This window comes from Pan troglodytes, chromosome 1, assembly GCF_028858775.2.
Source record: "Pan troglodytes isolate AG18354 chromosome 1, NHGRI_mPanTro3-v2.0_pri, whole genome shotgun sequence".
Classification (NCBI taxonomy): Eukaryota; Metazoa; Chordata; class Mammalia; order Primates; family Hominidae; genus Pan; species Pan troglodytes.
Window position 1 is genome coordinate 72,123,309 of NC_072398.2, and position 26,984 is coordinate 72,150,292.

General features: G+C 41.5%; 1 protein-coding gene across 1 annotated transcript in view; it reads left to right on the forward strand.

Moving 5' to 3' along the window:
• ASTN1 (astrotactin 1) overlaps positions 1-26,984 on the forward strand; it is a 303,816-nt gene that overhangs the window by 210,174 nt on the left and 66,658 nt on the right. The window contains exons 12-16 of the mRNA XM_514021.8: positions 5,417-5,583; positions 8,648-8,842; positions 10,745-10,872; positions 18,390-18,494; positions 20,408-20,596. Of these exons, the coding sequence (XP_514021.3) occupies positions 5,417-5,583; positions 8,648-8,842; positions 10,745-10,872; positions 18,390-18,494; positions 20,408-20,596 (784 nt within the window). The remainder of the gene's footprint in view (positions 1-5,416; positions 5,584-8,647; positions 8,843-10,744; positions 10,873-18,389; positions 18,495-20,407; positions 20,597-26,984) is intronic.

Here is a 26,984-nt window from a genome sequence, read left to right on the forward strand (position 1 = left end):
ATCATGGTCAGCTACCCACTGCTGATGACCAGCTCTTACTCATTGTTCTTAGTGTGCAAGGTAAGAGCTGTGTTCCTTACTGGTGATGTACAAGAGCAGCAGTTCTCTGGTCTATTGAGTGAGCCCTATAGGGTCTTTCAAGAGTACTTATAATCTTAGTGCCTCTGTAACAAACTACCACACATGTAGTGGCTGTAAGTTACACATATTTATTGACTTACAACTCTATAGATGAGAATTCAACATGGGTCCCACTGGGCTAAAATCAAAATGCCACCAGGACTGAAATTCTTTCTGGAGGCTCTAGGGGGAATCCATTCCCTTGCCTTTTGCAGATTCTAGAGTCCACCTAGATTTCTTGGCACATGACTGTTCCCCATATTTAAAGCCAGCAACAGTGCATTTTTCTGACCATTTTTCTGTAGCACATCCCCCTCTCTCTCCAATTCTGCCTCCTCTTTCTGCTTTCAAGGACTCTTGTGATTACATTGAGCCCACCTAGATAATCCAGGATAATGTCTCCATTTCAAGATCCTTAATTTAATCACATCTGCAAAGTCGCTTTTGCCATGTGAGGTGATATCTTCACAGGTTTCTAGGATTATGCCAGGGACATCATTGGAGGGAGCAGCCATGGGAGATGGCAGCGGGGATTGGAGCAGGCTTGGCTGACAGGACTTCAGCCACCCTGCTCTGAGCTTTAGCCAGGATATCTTCACCCTTATCAAGTCTATCTATTGAGGTTTCATATAAAATTTTGTTTGAATCTTTGAAAATGATTTCTAATGCAATGAAAAGGAGGAAAACCCATGCTCTAATGCTCCTTCTTTAACTTCACACTCATTATGAAAGTGGCCAAAAAATGCCTTAGCTCTGTAAGACGTAAGAATGTACACAGGTGAGCAGCCTGTGCCATGGAAGGGAAGAAATCGGGTGCCCACTTTCTCATGTATTGAACACACGACCTTCCTTGCCAGAGCATTATGCTCTAATGAGCTTTGAATTACCCAATGACCCTGCTGCCCTTCCCTCCACATGCTATCTACAATGGTTTCCCATGAAAGGTGTCATTTCACCTCTACTGGAGCACAGATGTGCGGAGACCATCACAGATTACCATCTCTCTCTCTGTAGGACAGTAAGCAGAAGAGTGTGCCTCAGAGGCTTCCAGAGAAATGGAGGGAGGAAGCTATCACTGCTGAAATATAAATTTAACTCCATCAAACTTTTCCCCTTGGGAGAAGTCCTGCATGGCTTGAGCCTGCATGTCAGAGCCCATCAAAAAGTTTGGGAATCATTATTTGTAAAAGAAGTGAGGTTGCCATTTAGTAAAAGAGAACCCATTTCTAATAGGAATTATAGTTGCATGTCTTATGAATCATCTAAGATAAGGTGAGGCAGGATCAGCTGCAAGAATCTATCACTTTTCTCCCAGAGGCCCTGAATATGTTCATGTATTTATCTCTCATACTCATTTCCCAACAGAGCACCCACTTCATAATCTGGAACGGAAGTATGCATCTTAGTGAGTCTTCGTGAGATTTGACCAGCCTCCTAAGTAATTAATCAACTAAAAATCACTGGTAGGAAAAGAGGGGAAAGATGACAAAGAAAAGGAGTTGAATGGGAAAAATCATTTTAATCTCATTAGCGAATTATGCCTTATACCACTAATAAGTCAAGAAGCCATGAGCATCTCACGAAAGATGATTAACCTTGTGTATTTTAGGGGTCACTGAAATATGAGCTCATTTGCTCAACCTTTTTGTTAGGGGAGGGCTGTTGCCATAATAAATGGAGTTTTCTTCTTAAGCCTGTAGTTTATAAAGTCCCTAGGAATGCTAAATATAACCTATGCAAAGAAGGGTTAATATATGACCTTGGGGGTCTCTCCTGATCAAACAGTTCTCTTTCAAGGAATAAGTGGAGGCATTGTCCAGAGCCAGGAGAAAAGAATATCCAGCCCTTGCAAACAGAAAATGCATGCTTCTCCTGGAGGCAGGATTTCTTTCTGAGAACAGGACTCTGGCAACAAACACTTCTAGGATGAAGGGCATGGTTTGGAGACTCTGGTTTCTTTGTACTTAGCTATAGATTTTGAGGGAACCCAGAGTGTGGATGCAACAGCAGAAAGAAGATTCAGGCAAAAAACAAAACAAATTTATACCTTAGGAAACTCCTTAAAGAATGTGTGTTCGGGTTCCCAAAGGTTAAGAAGAAAATTATTTTGGGTTTTAGCCTTTTTTTTTTCTGGAAATCTTTCTAACATGTTTTACACTGAACTGCAGCCTAAGGAAGTTCCAGTGCAGTAGGGATAATTGCATCTTTTTCAGTGATTGAGGATCTTGACTTGCCATCAAGGTCGTCACTCTGGACACTTTATAATGTTTTGTCCTAAAATATTTACACTCAGTATTTTGGTACTTCATGTGTGTGTATGCATGCATGTGCGTGTGTGTGTGTGTGTGTGTGTGTGTGTGTGTGTGTGTGTGTGTGTGTTTGAAAAGAGAGAGAGAAAAAAAAAGAAAGAAAGAAAATACTAGGCTGAATCTACAAATCCGTAATTGACCCCAGAGCACACTCTGGGAATTCCTTAAAGCAATCACCAAATCTACAGGATTGCTTTGCTTTGTTGACACATTGACTTTGTTTCTTTAGGGATTCTCATGAATCCAGATTTTATCATACTAGAGAAGCAGCATGGCAGAGTAGATGGAAAACACACACGCTTTCAGGACAGACAATCTAGGCCCGAAGTCTGATCATGCCATTTTCCACCACTGGGACCCTAGACAAGTTACCCTCATCTTTCTGAGTCTAATTTTCCTCATCTTTAAATTGTAGAAGATGAAATGTACCTGTGTTATTGGGTTGAAGATAACATATGTAGACCATTCTACACAAAGAATTGCTTAATTTCTGTTAGCTGTTAATACTATTTTTGGCTTTATTGATAAGTAAAAAAATAAAAAACCTGGACAAGACAGCTAACTGTCTTTTCTGCAAGTTTCCTAAGAGAGTATGAATTTCAGCTGGTCCAATTTGGGATAGCAGTGGTCATCTAGACGTTAAAGCCAGGCAAGATGTGGTTTTGGAATTCTGAAACAAAGCCTGCTCATGTTTCATTCAACAAAGTCTTTGTCAAAAATCATGCTTGAAGGAGAACTCTGAAAAAAGCGGGTGGTTGGAAAGATGGAAACTACTGGCTAGTGACTGAGGTAGCTAGGTGGTACAAGGGCTGAAACCATATGAGGTGGGAATAAAAGAAGGACTGACTTTATCTGCTTAATGGCTTCTAGCAAGCTGTCTAGAAGGAGGGAAAAATAAACCAAACTCATGACAACCAGTGCAGCCCATTCAATTCCAATCAAACTTCCATGTCTTCCAGGTTTCTATTCTGCATCCATGCCTGGGCAGCCGCACAGTGCTGAAGCCAGCTCCCTTCTGGTGGCACATCTGGCCTAACAGCTGGGTGGCCAAGGAATATGATTAGTGGGAGGCTAGCAAAACATGGGGGGCAATCCTCAGCTGCCTCATTTGCTTGTTTACCATCATCTGGAACAGCTGGGTTTGCACAGCACGAGGCAGCCCTTGGAAACTTCTTTAAATGCTGTCACCTTCCAGCACTCAAGCTGCCTTCATGGGGAGAAAGGGAGATGGACCAGGCTGGGAGTCTGGCAGGCCCACAGGGGGCCATTTGTTTGGGAAGTTACAGAATTAGTGTTAGCAAACAGTGCATATCCTGCCTGGTGATGATCTTCAACTAAGAAAGAGGAGGAAGGAGAGGTGAGTTTTCAGAGGCACACCTGCAGCAGCTATGGGCTACTAAGACAAGGTGCTTGGCAGCAAAGAGAAAGTGCAAACCAGGCAGTAGGGAGGGAGGGGAGATGTTTAACACTGTGTTTCATTGAGTTTAGAAAGTTTTGCTTTAGTTTGGTGTTGGTTTTGGAGGAGTGTGTTAACTTGTTGGCGGTATGTATACAGCATAGTCATTAAAAGCCCCAGCATTGGAGTCAGATCTGGACAGACCCCCAGTTCTGCCCGACTCCTGCTGCTTGACCTTGTGCAAGTTATTTACCTGCTTCCAGCCTATTAGAAAGGATTGGCTCTAATGCAAATGTACAGAATCTGTTGCACAAGCAGAAGGTGCAGGATGGGGAAAAAAAGTCAATGACTTTGAAACAGAGCCCAGTGCAGTGAGAAGAGTTTGTGAATTAACTGGCAATGTTAATGGTGTCCTTACCTCTAAATAGGGATAATATAGGGTATTGTGAGATAAAATACCTAAAGTACTTAAGCATAGTGCCAAGCTCCTCATAAGTGTTCAGTAAACGGTGACTACTGTGTAAACGGTTAAGTGTGGTGTGTGCTAATGTTGAAGCAGCTAAGTTACGGACTCCATAGCCAACCTACAAAGGGTTCAAGCATGGTTCTGCCAGGAGCAGCTGTGTGACTTTAAGAAAGTGCAACTCTCTGTGCCTCAGTTGCCTCATATGCAAAATGGGGATGATCATACTGCTTACCTCCTGGGGGTGTTGTGAGGATCACATGAGTTAGTGAGCACCTTAGACCACGGCCTGGCATATAATAGGTGATGGGTAAGTGCCGTAATTGCTCACCAAGTCCTTTTGTCTTCTCCTGGGAAAAGACATCCCTTCTTAGATATTCTCTTTGCTATAATTCTTGGGGAGTATATTACTGAGGACAAGGTAGTGCTGAAAAGCTAAATATTTTGCATTAAAAGCATCCAGCCAAATCCAAGTGCAGCACCTGTGGGTGACCATATAGTAGGTACCCTTGTGTCTTAGGTGTCTTCCAAAGAGCATCCCTGACACAGGGAGGTGATGACACAGCTACTCCCACTATGAGAGCAACCCCCCTCTAAGCTTACAGGGGATGTTCACTTCCTCCTTCAGGCTGGAAGCCCTGGCTCAGTCCATTCCCCCCAACACTGCTGTTTGGTACCATTGTTGACAAAGGGCTTTAGACACTTAAAAAACTCATAGTACCACCAAGGCCAAAGAGCAGCACTTCCTTCCCGTAGCCCAGTGGAATCTTTGCAAATGCATTTTCATTCTGGCCCATCACTTCCACTCTCCTGCCAGCCAGAGGCCCATTTGGGAGGCCACTACACCTCGGCTGTGTCTTGCTACAGTGCTCTCTTCCAGCCTTTTTGGAGGAAGTGTCTTTAATGCAAATGTGTGTGATCAGTGTCTAGAGAGAAGAAGCAAGACGTCAAAAAAGGTCACTTGTTTTTAAAAGAAGTCTGCTGTGGTAGGAAATTCATGGATTACTTGCGAATGTTAATAGTTTCAAGGCTGAGTGCTACGAATTGGTGTCAGTGGTTACACTCAGTTCCCAGAGAACTCAGTTCCCCGATTCACGCACGTATGTGGATGCTTTCTGATTGTGCCAGTGCCCATCTGGACTCAGTCCCATGAAGGACAGCTCTGGCTGCTATGACCGCCACATCGGGGTGGACTGTTCCGACGGCTTCAACGGCGGCTGTGAGCAGCTGTGCCTCCAGCAGATGGCGCCCTTCCCGGACGACCCCACCTTGTATAACATCCTCATGTTCTGTGGGTGAGTTGAGCTGCCAGCGAGGCCACCTGGCGTCCATCTGTCCCAGGACGCAGGACTTTCAATGCTAAATCCAGGAAATGTGAGTGAATAGGTCACCCTAGGCCATCCCTTAGTCTCTGAGGAAAGAGCCTCTAGGACTTGGGGGGGAACATTTTTAAAGTCGAGGGGGAACATTTTAAAGTTGGGTGGGACCTAAGTCTAGTCCAGCCCCTATAGATGGGGAAACTGAGTCTGGGGAATTTACCTGCAAGGGGAAGTTAACTACATGGTTTACTTAAATCATTCTCCAATTAAACCAGCATTTTCCAAGTTGTGTTTTGAAAGGCTATGTTAATTAAGTGTTTTGTGACAAAAGGTTTTTATTGTTTAAAACTCGGGAAAGAGTGTGCAAAACTAGTCAATTCTCAACAAAGGGGGGTGGTCTTTGGACAAATGGAAACTTTTCTAAATTCTGCCCCCAAAGTCCCAGCACTGTGTGCAGCCACTCCTCCTGAGGCACAGTGATTCCTCCGTGTGAAGAGCCCTTTCTTGCAGGCAGGCTCTCCCACCCACCTCAGTTCATCTCTTCTCGGGATCACTCTGTGAGGGAGCAGGGCAAGCAATGCAAACCCATTTTACAGATGGAAAAACTAATGCACAGTGAGGTTAAGTGACTCCCTCAAAGCTGGGAAGATGGTGAGTGAGAAGATTAGGACTAGATTCAGGCCCTCCCTGATTTTTCAAAAGTTCTGTGGTTCTCTGGAAATTTAAATTTATACTGCTGACTGGAATTATATTTAAAGACATTTTATGCTATATTTATAAAGTAAACAAAGATTCAGCTATTCTTCTACAGCCATAGTTAGCTTGTCTATCCTTCCCCCACTCTCCATTCTCCCCCCTCTCCCTCCCCTCCCCTCTCTCTTCCGACCTGCTAAGGACAGAACTTACTTTATGCCACAAACTGTGCCGACCACTGAGCTGCAAAGATAAATAACATATAGTTCTTGCCCTCAAGGATCTCACAGTCTGATAGGCTTGCAATGATAATCAATGTTTATAGTCATAAAACTAGGCTGGATTGTTGCCCAAAGCCAGTGCCTGCTGAATAATCATGTAATGTTATTTTATTGTGTTTCGTTTTATTTCTTTGTAATTGAGCCATTTTCACATTCAGTTTCTTGTAAACTCTCATACCACAAATGGAAGCTTGCTCTATATCTTAATATTCTCTGTAACGTTATCATTAGGGTTGACCCATTTCAATTAATAGAGGTCAATTCAGCCAAAGTTATATAAATGTATTTATTTAATAAACATATATTTGAGCACCTACTTTGCACAGAGAACCTTGGGTGTCAGGTGTTGGAAAAAGAACAGGATACCCGACCTGATCTTTCCCCTCAAAGGAGTTTACAGTGGGACACATGGTCAGGAGAATGAGGAAGATGAGGCAGTGTGAAAGGGGAAGCTGTCCAGATGTTCAAGGTGGACTGAGAGGGAACCAGCCAGCTTCAGCATTCTTCTTAGAAACACTGTGCTATTGCTCAAGGAAGGAACCACTTCACTATCTTGTCCCAGACCTAAGCTGGTGCCATGGAATCCTCTGGGAATCTTGAGTCACATCTATTTCCTGGACTAATGTAGTAGGACCTGGACTGGATTTCTTCCCTGTTTCAGTAAGAATCAGACACATGTGTGTTTAGCACTATCCAAGGTACTATATATAGCCTGCCGAAGAAGTCCTTGATTTGAGATTCTTATATAAAGACCAAATCACATACATTTATAATTAAAGAGCTCTAATCACACCTGTTCACACAAATATATAAATGGTAAATGGAAAAAGCAGTTAAAGGTGTATGAACATGGGCCTCATTTGCACCTCTACTTCTACAAATAATAATATTTAATGAACACTAGCTATGTGTTAGGCACTGCATCAGCTCATTACATGCAGTCTCTCGATCTTCTCAACAACCCAGTGAAGCAGCTACTTTTTTCCCCTTTCTACAGTTTTGGAAACTGAAGCTCAGAGAGGTTAATCAGCTGGCCCAAGGTTTCCCTGTAAAGGACAAAGTCACTGCTGTTACAATATTGCTTCTCGCTATATTATTCCTTGTTCTTCTACATAAGACAGAGTTCTTTATCTTATTATAACAATGACTGTGGATAGGAATAAATGATGTGCTTTAATATCATGAGCATCTTTAAATTCTAAATTTGGTTTATGTCCAATGAGAGACCCAGATTAAATCAATATTCTTTTTTAATGACAGCCTTATGAAAAAAGTTCTTACTTTAGCTAAAAAATGTAAATTCTTCTCACTATAACTACAAATAAGGTCCAATTAATGACTTATGAGTTGCTGACCCATATTTACTAACATTGATATTGCTTTTCCATCCTAATGAGGAGGATGCCAAGGAAGCAGTTGTTGGTTAATGGTGCACATAGCATTCACACTGTGTGCCCTAGGGTCTATTTAGTTCAGGAAGGCTACTCCTAATGGAGGAGGAGTTTTTATGGGTTGATATTGTGTTTGGATACATTCAAACAGAACAGTGCCAGGAGATGATAAATCTTTCTAATTTCTTAGTTGACTTATCATAGGACCAGATTAGAAAGTTATTAATTTCTTTAGCACGGTGTCATTCCTTTTGCTGCCTTATTACCCTTCAAACAAATGCAGGGTCTGACCATGTAGATGGTTCTTAAGAAAAGCTCTAGAATATCTTGGATTTAAATGTGCTAACTCATTTGCAAGCTTATCTTCAGTGATTCTTACCCTGACCTATTTGGGTAACTGTACAGTTATTAGAGGAGAGGCTACTCTAAAGTTCTGACAGCACTTCTCTGCACAGCAAAGGTGAGAGATTTAGTCTGATCACATGATGAAAGGAGCCTCAGTTTACAGGCTTAAAAAAACAATGAGTGAAAATCAAATTGGAATATAACTTGGAAATCTAATCTTTGGTGATCCAACATGCTGTCAAAGGCATTTCCTCCCAATATACGGGGTTGACTTGCCTGCATGGGTCATTGATGGAATAACTTCTTATATTGAGCTCTCTTCTGTGCTAGGTGCATCGAGGACTACAAGCTTGGTGTGGATGGACGCTCTTGCCAACTCATCACGGAGACCTGTCCAGAGGGAAGTGACTGTGGGGAAAGCAGGGAGCTTCCCATGAACCAGACCCTCTTTGGGGAGATGTTCTTTGGTTACAACAACCATTCCAAGGAAGTGGCTGCCGGACAGGTGCTGAAAGGAACATTCAGGTAAACCTCATATACATAGAACTGATTGTTCAAGGCTGTTGGTGGACTTTCTCTAAAGAGTTTGCACTAGCATAAAGCTTTATATCTTGGAGCAGGGTAAATATGATATGTCTAAAGGGATAGACTACATTCTTACCCTTAGTCTTCTCCAAGTCTACATTCCTTCTTCCAGAATCCAAGAACCATGCTTAGTTTGGTTTAACAGTAGAGTGTTAAATGAGATTTTACTTTGCCCAGGCAGGGACTGGAAGATTTTGCATGGAAGCCCACACGAAAATGCTCAAGCTCCATTTCCCTATGAATGGAAGAATCAGTGTGTGAGTCAGTCTAGAACAGCAGTCTTCACAGTGTCATCCAAGGATACCTAAGGGTCCCAGGAACCCTCTCAGGGCATATCCAAGGTCCTGCCTTTTCCAACTACAGAAAAGCTGAATTTTCTTCCCAAACAAGATATTACCGTAAATTGAATTCAGATATGAGAATCCAGCTATCTTCAATTGTTAGATATTTTTTAAATTTGCAAAAAATATAAAATATTACTTCTCTCATGTTTTATAAAATATGTTAATATTGAATGAATTCATTGTTTTTATGTGAATTAAATTTTTAAAATTTCTATTTTAATTTCTAATATTGTACATATTGATAGACATAATTGGGCCTTTTTATATAAATATAATAAAGCTACTTGGGGCTTTCAATTATTTTTAAGAGTGTAAATGAATCCTGAGAATAAAATGTTTCAAACCATTGATTTAGAATATTTCTAGGTGGTTCTCCATTCAATGCCTGTCCCTGTTCTGCCTTGGACTATTTAAATACATCTTCTTAGAACCCATGGGAAAATATTTTCTGGGAGATGATGAGGAGGAAGAGGAGGAGGAGGAGGAGGATGTCAGTATTATGATATGGACCAGCAGTTGACAGCAACCTGGGCCTAGACCCTCATGAGCAAACTGATAGTCAATTTTCAAGACAGTTTTTGGAATCAGCTGCTTTTTCTGTTGTAGACAGGAGACATTACTAACATTTCCCCTTTTAGCCTGGGAATTGGTTTGCCAAAGGCAAGAAGTGAGGTGTCATCACTAATCTAGTGGTGGCTGAAGTCTTCACTGTAGTCTAGAAATGAGACTGACTCTGCCTAGATCTTGTCGAGAGGAGGTCAGGAAGTAGGGACTGAATTGGGAAAGAGGGAAGCATATTCTTTACCCTTTTGGTAGATCTTTTCAGCTGGTTTATTTCCCATTTCCGCAGCCCTCACCCCACCAATCATACCCATTACGTCTTACTCCGACATGTATTTACAATGCGGTTCAGGGTGAGGGGAACTTCTTGGTTCAGAAAGAATTTTACATTGGGAGGCCATTTACTGTGGCTCACGCCTATAATCTCAGCACTTTGGGAGGCCAAGGTGGTGGGTGGTTCGCTTGAGCTCAGGAGTTTGAGACCAGTCTTGGCAACATGGTGAAACCCCATCTCTACAAAAAATACAAAAAATTAGCCAGGTCTGGTGGCACATGCCTGTAGTTTCAGTTACCTGGGAGGCTGAGGTGGGAGGATCACCTGAGCCCAGGAGGTCAAGGCTGTAGTGAGCTATGATTGTGCCACTGCACTCCAACCTGGGTGACAGAGTGAGACAATGTCCCAACAAAAATAATAATTTTACATTGTGGGTTGAAATTTGCCGGGCGTGGTGGCACATGCCTGTAATCCCAGCACTCGGGAGGCTGAGGCAGGAGAATTGCTTGAACCCAGGAGGCAGAGGTTGCAGTGAGCTGAGATCCTGCCATTGCACTCCAGCCTGGGCAACAAGAGTGAAACTCCGTCTCAAAAAAAAAAAATGCTCAGTAAGGAGTCAGGTTCACCTGAACACTCAGAAATGAAGGTCTACCCTCTTTCTAGGCAAAACAACTTTGCTCGTGGTTTAGACCAGCAACTGCCAGATGGTCTTGTGGTGGCCACTGTGCCCCTGGAGAATCAATGCCTAGAGGAGATCTCGGAGCCCACCCCTGACCCTGACTTCCTGACTGGTGAGTGGGCCTTCTCAACCTTATTCAACTGCCACAAACAGGCAGCTCCCTGCAGTTTCATAAAATTAAGATTTGACCTCACTTATTTTGGTTTCTAAGCCAGTGATTTCCTTCATACACAATAAAAGCTCAGCCATAAAACTGAATGCTAGTAGGATTATTTTTCAATAAAATTGTTGATATTATCATATAATCTCCTGCAAAGTGGTCCTAATAGTGTATTTTCTTGTTAGTTTCACAGAGATGCATTGAAAACAAATAAGATAATGGTTGCTTAGAGTTCTTGGGGGATTAGAGGAAGTGACCAGGTCACAGAGGCAGAGAGAGAAGCTAGATTGCTACTCTCACCTAAATACCCATCATTGTTACTGTTGGGTTTCCTGGCAAGTATTTACCGAGCATCATGAGGAAATAGAAAATGACAGTTTTGTTGTCACATGACCCTGGGTTTGCATCTCTGCTACTTTCTAGCTGTGTGCCATTAGACAATAGAGTCTCACGTGGCCTCATGGTCCCCCATCATAAGATGGGGATAATAATGCCTGCCCCTCAGTATTGTTTTGAGCCCAGCAGTATTCTTCCTTCAGACTCATTGTGGAACAAACACACAGATTAATTAGAAGAGGCAGGAATCTCTGGGTATGCTTGCCTGTGTCTCTGAAGACCCCCAGCTGGCACCTCCCGGACCAAGGAAGAGACTTCAAGGTGTCCCATGGACTAATGAGAGGCGGCTGACTGAGATTTGGCAACACTTGCTAGAAGACTAGACATGAGCTCAATTCCACTGATTGCTTTGTACGTTTCTCTGTTACACTTCTCCCTATTCATTCTGTCTTCCTTATTCAATATCTTTGTAGACCCAGAAAGTCTGAGACAGGTCTCAGTTAATTTAGAAAGTTTATTTTGCCAAGGTTGAGGACGTGCACCTGTGACACAGCCTCAGGAAGTCCTGACAACAATGTGCCCAAGGTGGTAAGGGCACAGCTTGGTTTTATGCATTTTAAGGAGACATGAGACATCAATCAATATATATACATATACACGAAGTACATTGATTTGGTCTGGAAAGGTGGGACAACTGGAAGCAAAGGCAGGAAGACTCTAAGAGGTGAGGGGGCTTCCAGGTCACAGATAGGTGAGAAACAAATGGTTGCATTCTTTTGAGTTTCTGATTAGCCTTTTCAAAGGAGGCAATCAGATATGCAATTATCTCAGTGAGCAGTGGGGTGACTTTGAATAGAATGGGAGGCAGGTTTGCCCTAAGCAGTTCCCAGCTTGACTTTTCCCTTTCGCTTAGTGATTTGGGGGGCCCAAGATATTTTCCTTTCACACCTTCCTCTCCTTTTTTCCTCCTTTTCTAAAGAATGAGTTCAGCTAACGGTAGCTCTCTTCCAGACATCAAGTTATGTTAAAAATGTGAGTTTAGACCTGAATGGGAAGAGATGTAGGTCTGTCTGATATAATATAGCATAGTGATTAACAGCCTCAGCTCTGGAGCCTGGCAGCAGGGCTTAGCTCCTCACTGGCTGTGTGATCTAGACACATTACTTAACTTCTCTGTGCCTCAATTTCTTGTACCTGTAAAAATGGGCATTCTAATACTATCTTCCTCATAGGATTGATATGAGGAATAAATAAATTCATATTTGTAAAGTTTTTAGAACAGTTCCTGACCCATAGTGAGATCTATGTGTGTTGAATAAATAAATATTTAAAAGAAAAAGGAAAATAGTATGAAAACTATGAAGTAATATCTACCTTACAGAAAAGAAAGAGCAAGAGAAAAAACAATTAAATATATTCTGGACCAGCAATAAATCTCTTCAAAATCAGTTGCCCTATGAAATATTACATGCACACGCGCACATGCACACATACACACACCTGAAGAAATTAACTTGCAGCTTCCGGACATATCCCTAAAGCCTGCATCTCTGGCATTAGGGAATCTAGTTTCCTTGTTGCCACACCGTTTGGGCAGACACATTCCACATGTGTGTGTAAAATGCCTTGAAGACGTACGAGGTGGCACATACAAATAGCGTAGGTACCACACCGGTAATAAGATACGTGGCTCTGTTTAAAGATCTGCAGGACACCTCTCTCACAATATAACTTATGGTGGAGAGAAGAGATTTTACTTCAGTTATGAGATAGCCAGAAAAGTCCTGGATGTTACCTGAAGCTTTTGGGGAGGAGAGGTTGGATAAAGCTGAGAAACATCAGAAAAACATGTGGTTGACTCCCCTTCTGTGGGAACAAGGAAAGATCCAAACCTGGTCCTCATTCACGATAGAAAGTACTTCCTGCACATGCCATTGGACCTCCTAATTTGGCCCATTGGAGGCAAAAGGAATAGAAGGATGCCCAGATGGGACACTTTTATTTTGATGATCCCGAGGCAGTCAAATTTAAGCTTCAGATGACTTTAGCTCTAAAAGCCTCTAAGCTAAAACTATGGGAATCTTGACCTGGCTACTTTTCTACCTTGCCTTTGTTTTTAACCTATTTTTGTTAAGAAGTGGTACCAGTTAAGCCAAGTCACATATTTCCTTTGATGTAAGCAGGGATTGGGTTTGTTCTAAAGCTGAGAATAACTGGAGGAATCTATTAAAGAGATACTTGGCCAAATCTTCCCCATGTTAACTCTAGTTCTGGGAACATTTTAATTATATCTTTCCTAGACTTACATAGGGAATCTTATATCATTTCACTGTATCTACTATTATAGGTCATAATTCCCATAAATTTAGCTTAGAGGATTTTAGAGCTAAAGTGATCTTAAGAATCTTCTATATCATCATTTCCAAGCATTTGTTTTTATTTGTTGTTTTTCTTATGAAAAGTCAGAGCTCCATTCATAAACAGGTTCTGCCTTCAAAGATGTTTGGAAAGAGTCTCCTCCTCTCAGCAATAGGCAACACCTCGACATTAGAGAAGTTTCCTAGAAGCCCTGCAGTAAAGAAATCCTTTTCACTTTAAGCCAGCAATTCCCGAGTCTATTTAACTAGAGAATCATTTTCACACATAACACCTATTTCTATTTTGCAGAATTATCAGTTTGAAGAACACACTGGAAAATACTGAACTACATGTCTTATCTTGCTGCTGGCTTCCCTCTTCATCAAAATAACAGGACTTTTTGGTGTTATATGTTGTATAGAAATAAACAAAGACCAAGCAAATAAGAACAGGCAAAGGCTATTTATTTGGAGGTTTGCTATAGCCGTCATCACTTGTCTTTTGGCAGAGACTCAAAGGCAGGCAGAGGAGTGGAAAAGCTTTAGAGAGAAAAAAGGAAAGGCCTCAAGTATGCCCATATTGGAGGCTGTCGGTTGAGAAAGTTGTAGGTGGCTTAACTAGAAGTGAGCATCCTATGTGATTAGTTAGGGGTGCATATTGTACTTTCTCTGGTTGGACTTAAGTGGAACTGGGAAAAAAATAGGGAAGTTGTCAGCTATTAATCAAGTCCGGGTTGTTTGGTGTCAACTGTTATAGTGGTTATTTTTTGGCTTCTTGGGCTGTTTGTTATGGATAGTGGTCTGACTTCCTATAAGTCTGACTTACAGATAGTAGACTGGCTTCCTAGGCTGGTTACTCTAGATAAGGGGTTGGTTTTCTGAGCTGGTTGCTGCGGATTGTGAGTCAGAGTTCTATTTTTATGTATAATCTGGCCATTGTCCATTTGTATATTCAGTCTTTCAGCTGAGAAAGAGAAGGAAGTCCAGAGGAGGTAGAGGAGGCTGCTGGCTGCATTCATAGGCCTGTTGGGTGACACAGTCATTAAATCTGTGTGAAGGTTTAGACCTCTGGGCTCTTCAGAATTTTTTAAAGTTCATCCAAAGGGGATGGACTCTTGGCTTTAGAACTTTGGGGCAATATACATATATCCCTGACATTTCAGATAAAATAACAAGAAAAAGCTAGTGTCCTCCCTCCATCCTTCCCTCCTTCCTTCCTTCCCTTCCTCCGTCCCTCCCTCTCTCCCTCCCTCCCTTCCTTCCTTCTTTCCTTCCTTCCTTTCTTCTGTCCTTCCTTCCTTCCTTTCTTCCTTCTTCCTCATTCTTTCTTTTTCTTGCTTTGAATATTGCCCGTAAAGTCTGTTCAGTCATTCTTTTTTCAAGCATAGGTAGGAAAAATTAATGTTTTTTCTTGAAAAAACATAGTCAGAGATACTGCTTGAAAAAAGTCATTCAGCAGAAATGTGTCCCAAAATAATAAAAATTTTTTAAAAAATTGAACCTGACTGCCTGTCAAGGGCACCTTGAGAAAGTATGTCATATGGCTCACCTAGAAAATATATATCTTTTAAAATACCCCTTTCTTTTTAACTAATGGAATTATTATCTGTACGTAGGCATGGAAAAACACTTCTAAGCATTAACAGTTATGTAAGTGTTCCCTGACTATGGTGTGGCATAAATGCATCCAGGAGAAATGTTGATCAGCTAAGTAATGGAGTTCAGTTGTTTGGCCCATTCTGGATGGATATGGAACACTGTTATCCCTCCCCTCTTCCCCACCCAACATCTGTGCTTGTTTCTTTATTTTATCTTCCCTCTGTTGTTCTGGACTTAAAAGCCGAGGAAGTTATAACAAAAGCACCAATTAAGAAATGCCAAGTTTACGCAGTTAGATATGATGAGAGAGAGGTAAGGAGGGTGATGATGATAACATTGTGGAGGCCATGTATGTGTATGATACTATGATACTTTCTCTTTTCTCAAAGAACTTTTTTTTTTTTTTTTTTTGAGATGGTGTCCTGCTCTGTCACCCATGCTGGAGTGCAATGGCGTGAGCTCAGCCCACTGCAACCTCCGCCCCCTGGGTTCAAGCAATTTTTCTGCCTCAGCCTCCCTAGTAGCTGGGACTACAGGCACACACTACCACACCCAGCTGTTTTCTGTTTTTTGTTTTTTGTTTTTTTTTAAGTAGAGATGGGGTTTCACCATGTTGGCCAGGCTGGTCCCAAACTCCTGACCTCAAGTGATCTGCCTGCCTCGGCCTCCCAAAGTACTGGGATTATAGGCATGAGCCACCACGCCCAGCTTTCTCAAAGAACTTTTATGCCCATAATTTTATTTTGTTCTCACAACCTGCCTATAAGGCAGATAGGATGAATACTATTATTTACACTTTTCATATATGAAAACACAAGTAAATGAGTGGCCTCCCTAAAGTCATACGACTGGTAGGAATCCAAACTGAAAAGAAAGCAAGAGATCATCTCACCTAAAACTCTCACCTTACAGATGAAACAACTGGGAACTGAAAGATCCCTGAGCCAGGTAGCCAGAGAGGATAGTTAGGTTGCGAGAACAAGAAGTTATGGGTATGAAAGTGACTGTCATTTTGAAACTGCCTACTGCAGCAACACAGCCAGCCTTAGAGCTCAGGCTTTGTGATTCCTTTCCTGTTTCTTTTTCCCCTAGGAAATCATTCAATTAAAGGTGGCTTTGCCTAATAATTTGAAAATTTTTTATTTAGTGGGCTTGTTTTTTTTTATAAATAAACTTTTCAAACTAAAAGCAAAGCTGTTGAGCTGACCTAACTAGACAATACTTGTTATTAAATAGTTGCACATCTTATGCTCTAATAAAATATACCTTTAAAGCATGTGACTGAAGTCTTAAACTTGTAAAGTTAGAATTCCATTTGTATGCTTTTGAAGTTAACGTAGAAGTTAAAAGCCAAAGTATGTAATAGTATGACTGTTGGTAGTCACAAAGATTAATGCCCTGAAAGAATATTTGAAAGAAAAGAATACTAAAAACCTTCTCTTAGTTTCAGGTAGCTTACCTTTGATCGCCCAAGATAAAATTTAAGCAATTGATTCACTAAGCACCTTTCCTGACCCTTTTTCTTTTTGCCTTACCAAAAATTATTCCCATATGATTCACACAGAAATGAAAATTTGGCAATTACTCACCTAATTTGATCAGGGTTGACAAGCAGCTAATTAATCCTACCTACTCTTCATCCAGTTTAAGCATTAAATTAGTTGATTTAGCCTGAAAGAAACATGGGTCGAAATGGCAGGATAATTCACTACATATGTATTATTGCCATTATATTTGTAGACATGTGCACACACCACACATTCTATGCATAATATATATAAATTTACTATATATTGCCCTTATATTTGTATATATATAAATATGTACACACATATGCAAGTGTGTGTATATATTCCTATAACTTACACATATAGCAAAGATTAAGCATAGAAATAAAGCTAAAATTGGTTTTCTAAACTTAGCAAGGCAATTTTTTTTCCTATGGCCTAATTATTTTGTTTCGGTAGCATTTATATTTATAGTAATGGCTAGAATTCAAACAGGGTGACGCTCTTTCTTCAAGGTACTCAAGGAAGAATAGCCCATTAATAACATCACTAAGAGGCTGTAAGGTTGTGTTTATTGAGAGTGACCTTGGACAACTAACTTAACTTCTCAGAGCCTCAGTTTTTCCATTAGTAAGAAGGAGACAGCACACGACTATCACAATGTCTGGCACAGAGATGGCACTCAATATTTGGCTGTTCCTGCCCCTTAATGATTTAGTCACCCTGATACTGTTCCTTCTGGTAAAGAAGAAATAAGCATTATCCGCCTGAGAGTAATTAAAACTTAAATACTGAACACAAATCAATTAAATGAGACAGAAAAATCAATGTTATCAGGTATGTGAGCTGAGTCAATTACTGCAACCATTAAAGAGAGTAAAAATCAGGTGTATTACAGTAAGCCTAGAGTTTAATATAAATTTGCTATGGGGATATTATAGCAGAATGAGTAAGAACTGCCGCCTGGCCTCAGACTCGTCTGGAGCCCCATCCTGGCTTACCTGGTGTCTTAGGGACCTTATCTTTTTTTGAAGTACTTTTACGCCCCCAATTTTATTTGTTCTCACAACCTGCCTGTAAAGTAGATAGGATGAATACCATTATCCCCACTTTTCAGATATCAAAATGCGAACAAATGAGTTGCATGGCCCAAAACCATACAGCTGGTAGAAATCCGAATTGAAAAGGAAGCAAGAGGTCATCTCAGTTAAGCCTCTTGCTTTACAGACAAAATGACTGGGCACCAAAAATCTATTTGCCAGGTAGCCAGAGAGAGTGTAGTCAGAGAGTGTAGCCAGAGAGGTTTTGAGAACAAGAAGTTATTGCGTGTGAAAGTGACTATCATTCTGAAACTACTTACTACAGTAACATAGCCAGCCTTAGAGCCTCGATTTTCTCATTTATAAAATTCAAATAATAACAACTGTCCCATGAGGATCAAATGGCTTAATATATGTATGCAAAGTGCTTAGCAAAATGCCTGGCATGGAGTAAGGGTTCAATAAATGATAACTGTTGTTACTATGGTTCCAGAAATTCTCTTCATCAAAGAACATTTAATCATTTTCTCACAATTACAACACTTCGCCTCATAGAGGTGGGTCATGCTTTTTGATTTGGAACTTATGAATCAGTCTCAGAACTCAGCTTACATCTCTTCTGTCCTTAGGGATGGTGAACTTCAGTGAAGTGTCTGGGTACCCTGTGCTGCAGCACTGGAAGGTCCGGTCTGTGATGTACCACATCAAACTCAACCAAGTGGCCATCTCTCAGGGTGAGCACTGCTGCGGGCTATCCTGCCCACCTTCCCTGGAACTTAGAAGTCCTTTCCAAGGGGTGAAGCCTTTGGTCCCACTGTTGAAGATGCAGCCTAAAATGTAGCTATTGCATGAGGTGTGTGAGCTATTTACTCAGATTTATCCAGAAGAGCAGATGGCTAGAATCGAATTCTTTTCTAAGTAGAGATTACATTGCACGTGTTATCTTGGACTACAGAAGAGAGGGAAAGGGCAAGACTGGAGCCATTGAAGGTATCATTTTTCCTGGGCTCATCCAGTATGTGGAGAGGATACATAAAAGCAGACTTTTTACAATTGACAGAATTAAGCATTCCAAATGCAAAGAGCATAATTTAGAGACTCCATACAATGAACTAAAAAAAGAGAGCAAGAAAGAGGGGGGAAGGAAAACCAGAAAGCAGCTTAACGCTCCTAAACAGCAAGTGAGTGAAATAAAGAGACTGAGAGATTGAGAGAAAGAGAGAGAGAGAAATAGATATTAGCCCTCTCTTTATAGCTAGTAAGTTAAGCAGCAGTGAGTTCTAAACTTACTTAGGGTTTCAGAGTCAGCAATAGGGAGGTAGAGCCTTAGGGCCAATGGGAGGAAGATAAATGGTAGAGGACAAATAGAAAAGTTATGAAGTTAAGTGAGACAGAAACTCACAAAGGGTAAAGTTTTGTGCATTAAGTTTTGTGCTATATCCTTAATGCATTAAGGATATAGCACATTTTCATAGGACACAGGGGACCCAGAACTTTTTCTTTTTTAACACAAAAGAGTTCTTGGCAAGAAGTGATTGGGATGGGGACCTCACTGACAGAAACTCTTCTGGTGCAGCACATTTAGAAAGAACTAAGCTACTTTTCATTCTAGGAAAATACGATATTAGAGACTTTACTCCATTTACATAGTCAATGTGCACCCAGCACAGATGCTGTGCATATCAGGAGTTAACAATCAAATATCGCTGTTGCCACATGCTGTCCAAAGTCACACAATGGTGTCGCTGTGATGTGGATCTCAGCACTTGAGGTCTCAAGCTGAGCTAGACTTTAGTTTGCCTTGATAGGAGACAGGTACATAAAAAAGGAGACCGTGAAAAGCTAGCTAGATCCAAAAGGTATTGAATTTGGAAAATTTACCATAGGCCATCTTTCAGACAGATATACAGTAATTCTCTTAAAGAGAGACAGCAAATCCAAGAAGATTTGCCTGCAGGGTTGGGGGAGAGGAGGCCAACAAGTTTTCCCTTCCATTTGTCATTTCCCAGTCCTTTTATTTTAGAATTTCTGCAATAAAATAGGAGTGTATTAGTGACTTTTCTTTCCTTTCTTCTGTCATTGTCTTCTTATTGCCCATGTCTACGTCTGAAGGCAGTATTTTGCAATTGCCTTTTTTGATCACTACCCACAGTTAGAATACATTTTGTATCGTGACCTTGTGCGTACACATACTCCCACATGCACACAACAGAAGTTTCATGAAGCGATACTTATCTTCACGATGTGAAATGTTCTCGGCTGGTATTTGTGTTTCTATTTTAGACTATGCTAATTGTTTCTGCTTTTTTCAAATGCTATTATTTGAACTCACTAAATTGATTTAATGTCATGACCTGTGATTAAAAAAAAAAAACATTGATTTAAAGGGGGCAGGAGTAGAGGTTTGGCAATGTTTTGCTTAACTTGGCACAAAGTTAATACAACCAACTGGCTTAAAAGATACTCACTTAGGAACTGAAATGTCTCATTTAGCTAAATGGAAACATTCACCAGACACTTCTAGCTAGCTCTCCCACATCACTTTGAGCCACACAGGCACTTCCATGTTTGGGACTGAATTGCCTGGGAATCCGTATACCCAAAATCTGAGCCCTCATTCTTACCCTTGGGTGATGCCTCTCCATAGCCCTCAGCAATGCTCTCCACTCGCTGGATGGGGCTACATCTCGTGCAGATTTTGTGGCGCTGTTGGACCAGTTCGGCAACCATTACATCCAGGAAGCTATCTACGGCTTTGAGGAGTCCTGTTCTATCTGGTACCCAAACAAGCAGGTCCAGCGGCGACTCTGGCTGGAGTATGAAGACATCAGTAAAGGTGAGTGGCATGCTTGTTGGCAAATTCCATACCTCATGCCAGTACTGGCTACCTGCATACAATCTATAAGACCCATTTTAAGGAGTCTGTAGTAACGACTCAATCAGATTTTCCCCCAATGCTCTGTGCCCATCTGTAACATTTCCAAGGTTTGGTTGCAAAAACCAGATCTCAAAATCAAAATGTTTAGGGAATTTTAGATGCAGAATGGGGTCAACACTGTAAGCTTACTATGTTAGTTATCACAGACAGAGTCCTCTAAAGGTTCTTGCCAGCCACCATCCATTTTGCTACCCTAGGGAGGACAAAGTATCAGACTGCTTGTATAAAGTAGGAGAGAAGCAGCAGTGAGCGTGGTTCAGTCTCCAGGAGTCACACCCAACTCTGCCTGGAATCCCTTTATAGCAGCTACATACATAGTAAACCCCTTCTTGCTTCATCCTGCCCTCTGCATAGGCTCATTTTTCCGACTGATTTGTGTTATGAGGGAATCTCTATTGGCCAAGTGTTTATATAGCTCTGAATAACAGCCTCACAAATAAATCTTTGTCTACTGTCTTGACAGCAAGTTAGTATTCAGTTCAAGTAAGTATAAGAAATTGGAATTTTTTATACCTTCTTGATTCACCTTCTGGTATAGCAGGCATAGTGGCCAGTATATTTGTATCTGATCAACCAAGACTGCTTTAGAATTGCCATTCGTGGAATTTCTCTTGAGTTTATCCACATGGCATTCTGATGAGGCCAAGTTGTGGATATGGGACTTGCTAAAGGGCAAGTGATGAATGAGCACAATAAAAACTCAAGAAATGGGTCATCTTAAGACTCAATGACCAAGGAAGGTCTCCTCTGAGACAAGGGACCTCTGTTGTCAGCAGGACTGCCACAGGGGCAAGTATGTCTCTGTGACTGAGGTGCTGTTGGTTCTCTGAGCTCCACACAAATTCCTGTTTTGCCTTGCTGAAGAGGTAGCAGAGCTATGATGGCCTCTCCTCTGGCTGGGCACTTTCTCCCAGAAGAAACAAGAGATCTGTGTCTGGGCTACAGTGGCTGCAGTCCTTCATTCCCCTCAAGCCTTGATTCCTGTGAACTCAGAAACAAAACCACAGGCTTCTGCTATCTCTTCAAACTTTAGGATCTTAACATTGTTCTGATTCCAATTTGCCAAGAGAGCAATGTAATATAAGCAAATGTAGATACTACCAGTTCCAGCTGGCAAAGCTTTCTTATGTTTTCATGCCAGAGCCTGAGGACTGAACCAGAGGGCTGAATCCTCTTCTATTTCTGTTTGCCAGTGGTTCAAGGATTGCCAGGGTCTCAGATTTCTGGGAGATAAAAGTCTGACCCTACCAAGAGCTCCTAGTTCTAGGCCTTGCCTCTCTCCCAAGCAATGCAGTGTCCTTAAGGTTAAATACTGAATCCAAGAGGGAATTCTGTCCACGGTCTTGGCATTATGCCCTACTCATCTTGATTGCAAGCCTTTCTTGCCAATCAGGGGCTAGTTTTGCCACAGTCTAAGTGTTGACTTTGGTTCTCTGAAATATGGTTTATATTAAGCTCCTTGCTTGTTACTAATCTTAAAAGGCATTCAAATATTTTAGTAGGTCTACGTCAATCTCTATTTACCACGTTAATTCCTAAAACTTACCTCTAAGTTATAGGGTTTATGTGTTCTCTTCTTTAGTCTGGTTCTTTAAATATATTTCTCCTCCTTAGGTATCAATTTCCTTTCATTCCAAAATGCAGCAAAAGGGAATGTCACTGATAAAGAATGATATGTGCGTAAGACAAAGGGAGATATTCTTCTGTCCTGCTCTCTGAGAGGGCTGATACAGAACGGAACTTTACCCTGGGAGTGACAAGTGTGCTGCAAGGGCTATACCTTCTGTGACATGCAAGGGACACTATTTTTGGATTTGAGTCCCTTGATTATATGTTATTGCCTACTCTGACTTGAAAACCCTTCTAGTAAAATGAGTTTCTCTGTTTCTTATTTCTGTACCTATGACTAGATACCTAAAATTACGTATGGATTGAATAGGAAAGGAAGTTTACCAGTGTGAAATGAAATGGAAAAAGCACAGGACTTAAGGATGGAAGTCTAGAGTCATCCAGGTGATATTGCTTTAGTCAATCACTTATCTGGACCTCATCTGTAATGCCCTCTTTAGTTCTCCAGCCCCGACAGTTTAGGAATCCTTATGAATCTTCCTTTACATAGAATGTATTCCCAGGTTAGGTATTTGGTAAAAGTCTCCCCTTCTCTCTACAAAGTCATAGAATTCTCATGAGTAGGTTCTTTGCCTTATTCAACTTTAAATTCCAAGAGCCACAGAGCCAAGCACATGGTAAGCACTCAAGGTGTTTGCTGTTGCTGTTGCTTTGTTGTCACGGACAGTGGTGATGGTGGTAGTAATGGTGTAAAAGCCCCCCTGAGGTGGTGACTTCCATGGGGGTTTTATTGCAGATACGTAACTTGCTTTAGTTATGCCTGACTGAGGAAAATTCAGAGATGAGTGTTTTGGGCCAGATCTTCAGAAGGCAGCCTCCCATTTAACAGGCACTTATTTATCATGCTAACACTATGTGGTTTGCCATACCAACATTGAGGATCATCTTGCTCAAGGTAAGTCTGATGAAGCCTTTTTATTTATTTATTTATTTATTTTTTCAAAGACAGAGTTTCGCTCTTGTTACCCAGGCTGTAGTGCAATGGCATGATCTCGGCTCACCGCAACCTCCGCCTCCTAGGTTCAAGAGATTCTCCTGCCTCAGCCTCCAGAGTAGCTGGGATTACAGGCATGCAACACTATGCCTGGCCAATTTTTGTATTTAAGTAGAGATGGGGTTTCTCCGTGTTGATCAGACTGGTCTCGAACTCCCGACCTCAGGTGATCTGCCCACCTCAGCCTCCCAAAGTGCTGGGATTACAGGCGTGAGCCACCGTGCCCAGCTTCTTTCTTAATTTGTTTTTACAGAGCAAGTAAAACATTTCAGAAATGAAATTTTCAACCTCCCCTGTCCCCATGTCTAACCTTATTCATATCTTCTCCCATCGTTCTTTGCCCACATGCCTCAGAAAAGGTCGTGAGGTTCTTCGTTTCCAGACTAACTTCTCCACCTGCGTGCCGGTGCCCATCCCTCCCTGCTTCCTCTAGACCTCACTCCTTCATTACCCTCCTCCATTTTAATCTTCACAACCTCTTCAGTCACTGAACTCTCTCTTCTCCAAACTTGTATCTTCCTAAAAAATAATCCTTTTATAAACACACGCCCCTCTTTACCGCTGTACCTTTTCAATGTATTAGCACCTCATTCTTACAAGGGTAGTTTATACCTCTTTTCTCTACTTCCTCACCTCCAGGTCACTCTTCAAATTATCACTTTCAGCTGTTTTGCTCTACAAAAACAGCGCTGGAGAAGGAAGCCTACCCTACAGCTTCTTAATTAGAGATTCCCTGATGTCAATCCTGTGACCATCCCATGTATCTCAGCAGAAGACTGTGTCCATCTTGACCAGGGCAGCTTTCTTGAAAATCCTCTCTTCTTTTGATGCCCCAGATGTAATTCTGTCCAGATTCTTTTCATAAATCTTTAGCCTTTATTTCTCATTCTTTTTTGCCCATACTCCTCTAAAGAAACCATGTACATCTTGGTCATTTCATGGGGTTTTGTCCTTAGTGAGTCTCTCCCTCCTACTGCTGGGCGCTGTCCTTTTGCGGCTACCTCTGCTGTTGCTCCTAATTCTCTCCTTTTTTCTGAGGCTTGAAACCTCCTTTGCTCTTGAGTGTTTAGCATTTCTACCAGGAAATTCTCCAGGCACCTCAATGATGGATGCTTTCTTTTCTCTTCCCCGTAAGTACTACACTGTGGTAGATTTGTGAACTCCATTGATGGGTCACAGTGTGGAGTGAGGATTCCTTCTTGATCCTCCTCTTTACTCTCCACATTCAACCATTACAAAGTCCTTTTCACCACCTAAGTATGTCTTCAACAGGGTCTCCTCTTCTCCATTTCTTCAAGGTTTTCAAAAACTATTGCAATCGCTCCCTCGTGTGTATCTCTTCCTCTTCCGTTTCCTGCCGCTCCACTCCATTCTACAACTCACCATCTGTTATCCTTTTGTTTTTTTGAGACAGAGTCTTGCTCTGTTGCCCAGGCTGGAGTGCAGTGGTGCGATCTTGGCTCACTGCAAGCTCCGCCTCCTGGGTTCACGCCATTCTCCTGCCTCAGCCTCCCGAGTAGCTGGGACTACAGGCACCTGCCACCACGCCTGGCTAATTTTTTGTATTTTTAGTAGAGATGGGGTTTCACAGTGTTAGCCAGGATGGTCTTGATCTCCTGACCTCATGATCCGCCTGCCTCGGCCTCCCAAAGTGCTGGGATTACTGGCGTGAGCCACCGTGCCTGGTCTGTTATCATTTTTAAATGCTATCTAATGATATCACTCCTCGGCTTTAAATCCTTCAGTAACTCCTTTCTGCCTTCTCAGCACGAACAGCTGACTGCACTCCCTGTATTAGTTTTCTGTGGCTGCTGTAACAAATTACCACACATTTGGTGGCTTAAAAAAGCACATATTTATGTTTCTTAGAGTTCTGGGGGCCAGAAGTCCAAACTCAGTTTCGCTGGACTAAAGTCAAGGCATCACCAGGGCTGGTTCCTTCTTTAAGCTCTAGGGAAGAATCCCTTGCCTTGTCCTTTCCAGCTTCTAGAGGCCACCTGCATTCCTTAGCAAGCAGCCTCTTCCTCCATCTTTAGAGTGCATCACTCCAGTCTCTGAGCCACATAGCCTTCTCTATGACTTTGACTCCTCCTGCATCCCTTTTATAAACACCCTTTTGATTGCATTGGGTCCACCCAGATAATTCAAGATAATCTCCCCATTTCAAGAACTTTAATTCAATCACATTTGCAAGCTCTCCTTTGCCATTCACAGGTTCTAGAGATTAGGACTATGGGAACCATTTTTCAGCCTACCACCCCGTCTCACCTCTCCAGCCACTGCATCACTGACTGCTACCTACCCCGAGTACCCTCCACTCTGATGACATAAGGTTATCTTCTGTCAATCCAAAACCTTTTCATTTGCTTTTGCACAGTTTAGGTCCCTAGAGACTTCCTTCCTGTTTCAGTCCAAGGTCAGAGATTTGCTCTCTAAAGTCTCCACCACTACTCTGTCTTACTCAGAAATTTTCTCTCTTGAATGCTTCTCTTGTCCTCCACTTGAAACTCTCTTGTCCCTTTGTGTCTGTTCTGTTGCCTAATTCCTGGAGGCATCTATCTCTCTTTCCAGGCCCTGACGATCAACACATTAGTCTTCCTGGCTATGATTTATGTTTCTTGCTTGCATTTTTGCATTGCCTCCTAAAGGTCTATAAATTGCTAGACCTTAAATAATTAAATAATACCCTGCCAAGTGTCAGGCCCCAGCATGGGTCCAGGACTAAGACTTCCCTAGTTTGAAAGAGGGCATCAAGATTTTTCACACTTCCAAGCCTTGGGGCATGTGATTCTCAATCTATCTAAATTGCCCTCCATTCTACCATCTCCTCCTTCCTACTCTGCAAGAGCTAGCTCCAACATCACTCCCACCAAGCCTCCCCTGACACTCAGACAGGGTTCTCTGCTGCCTATTTTATGCTCTCACAGCTCTTTATATGGATCCTTTGGCAGCACTCTCCACATTTCCCTGGATTGTCATTTCCCTGCATAACTGTCTTCCATAATAATAGACTTGACAGTATTTACCATATTTCTCTTCTTTTTTTAATTTCAAAAGTTTATTTAAAGTAATCAAAATGCAGAAAACAGAATAAAATGAAAAGTAAATCTTCTTCCCACTCTTATTTCCCAGTAATCCAGTTCCACTCCCTAGAGGCAATCAGGCAACCACTGCTACCAGTTTATTGTCTATCCATCCAGAGATAGTCTATTCCTAGCCAATGGAAGTGAACAAAGCAAGCTTTAGAAGAAGAGATATTCTAGGGTCTAGTCTTTCTGTAAAATTATGAATACATATATATTTAATTATTTTATCCTTTCTCTCAAAATATAGATATTTATATGTAATATATATTATATATGTATATGAGTTTGTGTGTATATATAATATACACATACATACAAACATGCATATTTATAGAGAAACATGTACATGTAATCTCAAAATAAATTATCTGTTTGCTCCAAGATTAGAGATATGGATGAGGGACTTTTAGTTTTTGGACTGAAAACTTCCAAATTGCTTTTCCCACAAGCATCTGCCACTGTTATAATAAAACTCTTTTAAAAGAATGAAAAGAATATTCTGAAAAGTTTATGTTATCCTGAGTTAACTGTATCACTGAGGTAACTGATAACAAAGGAAAACATACTTTTTATCTGC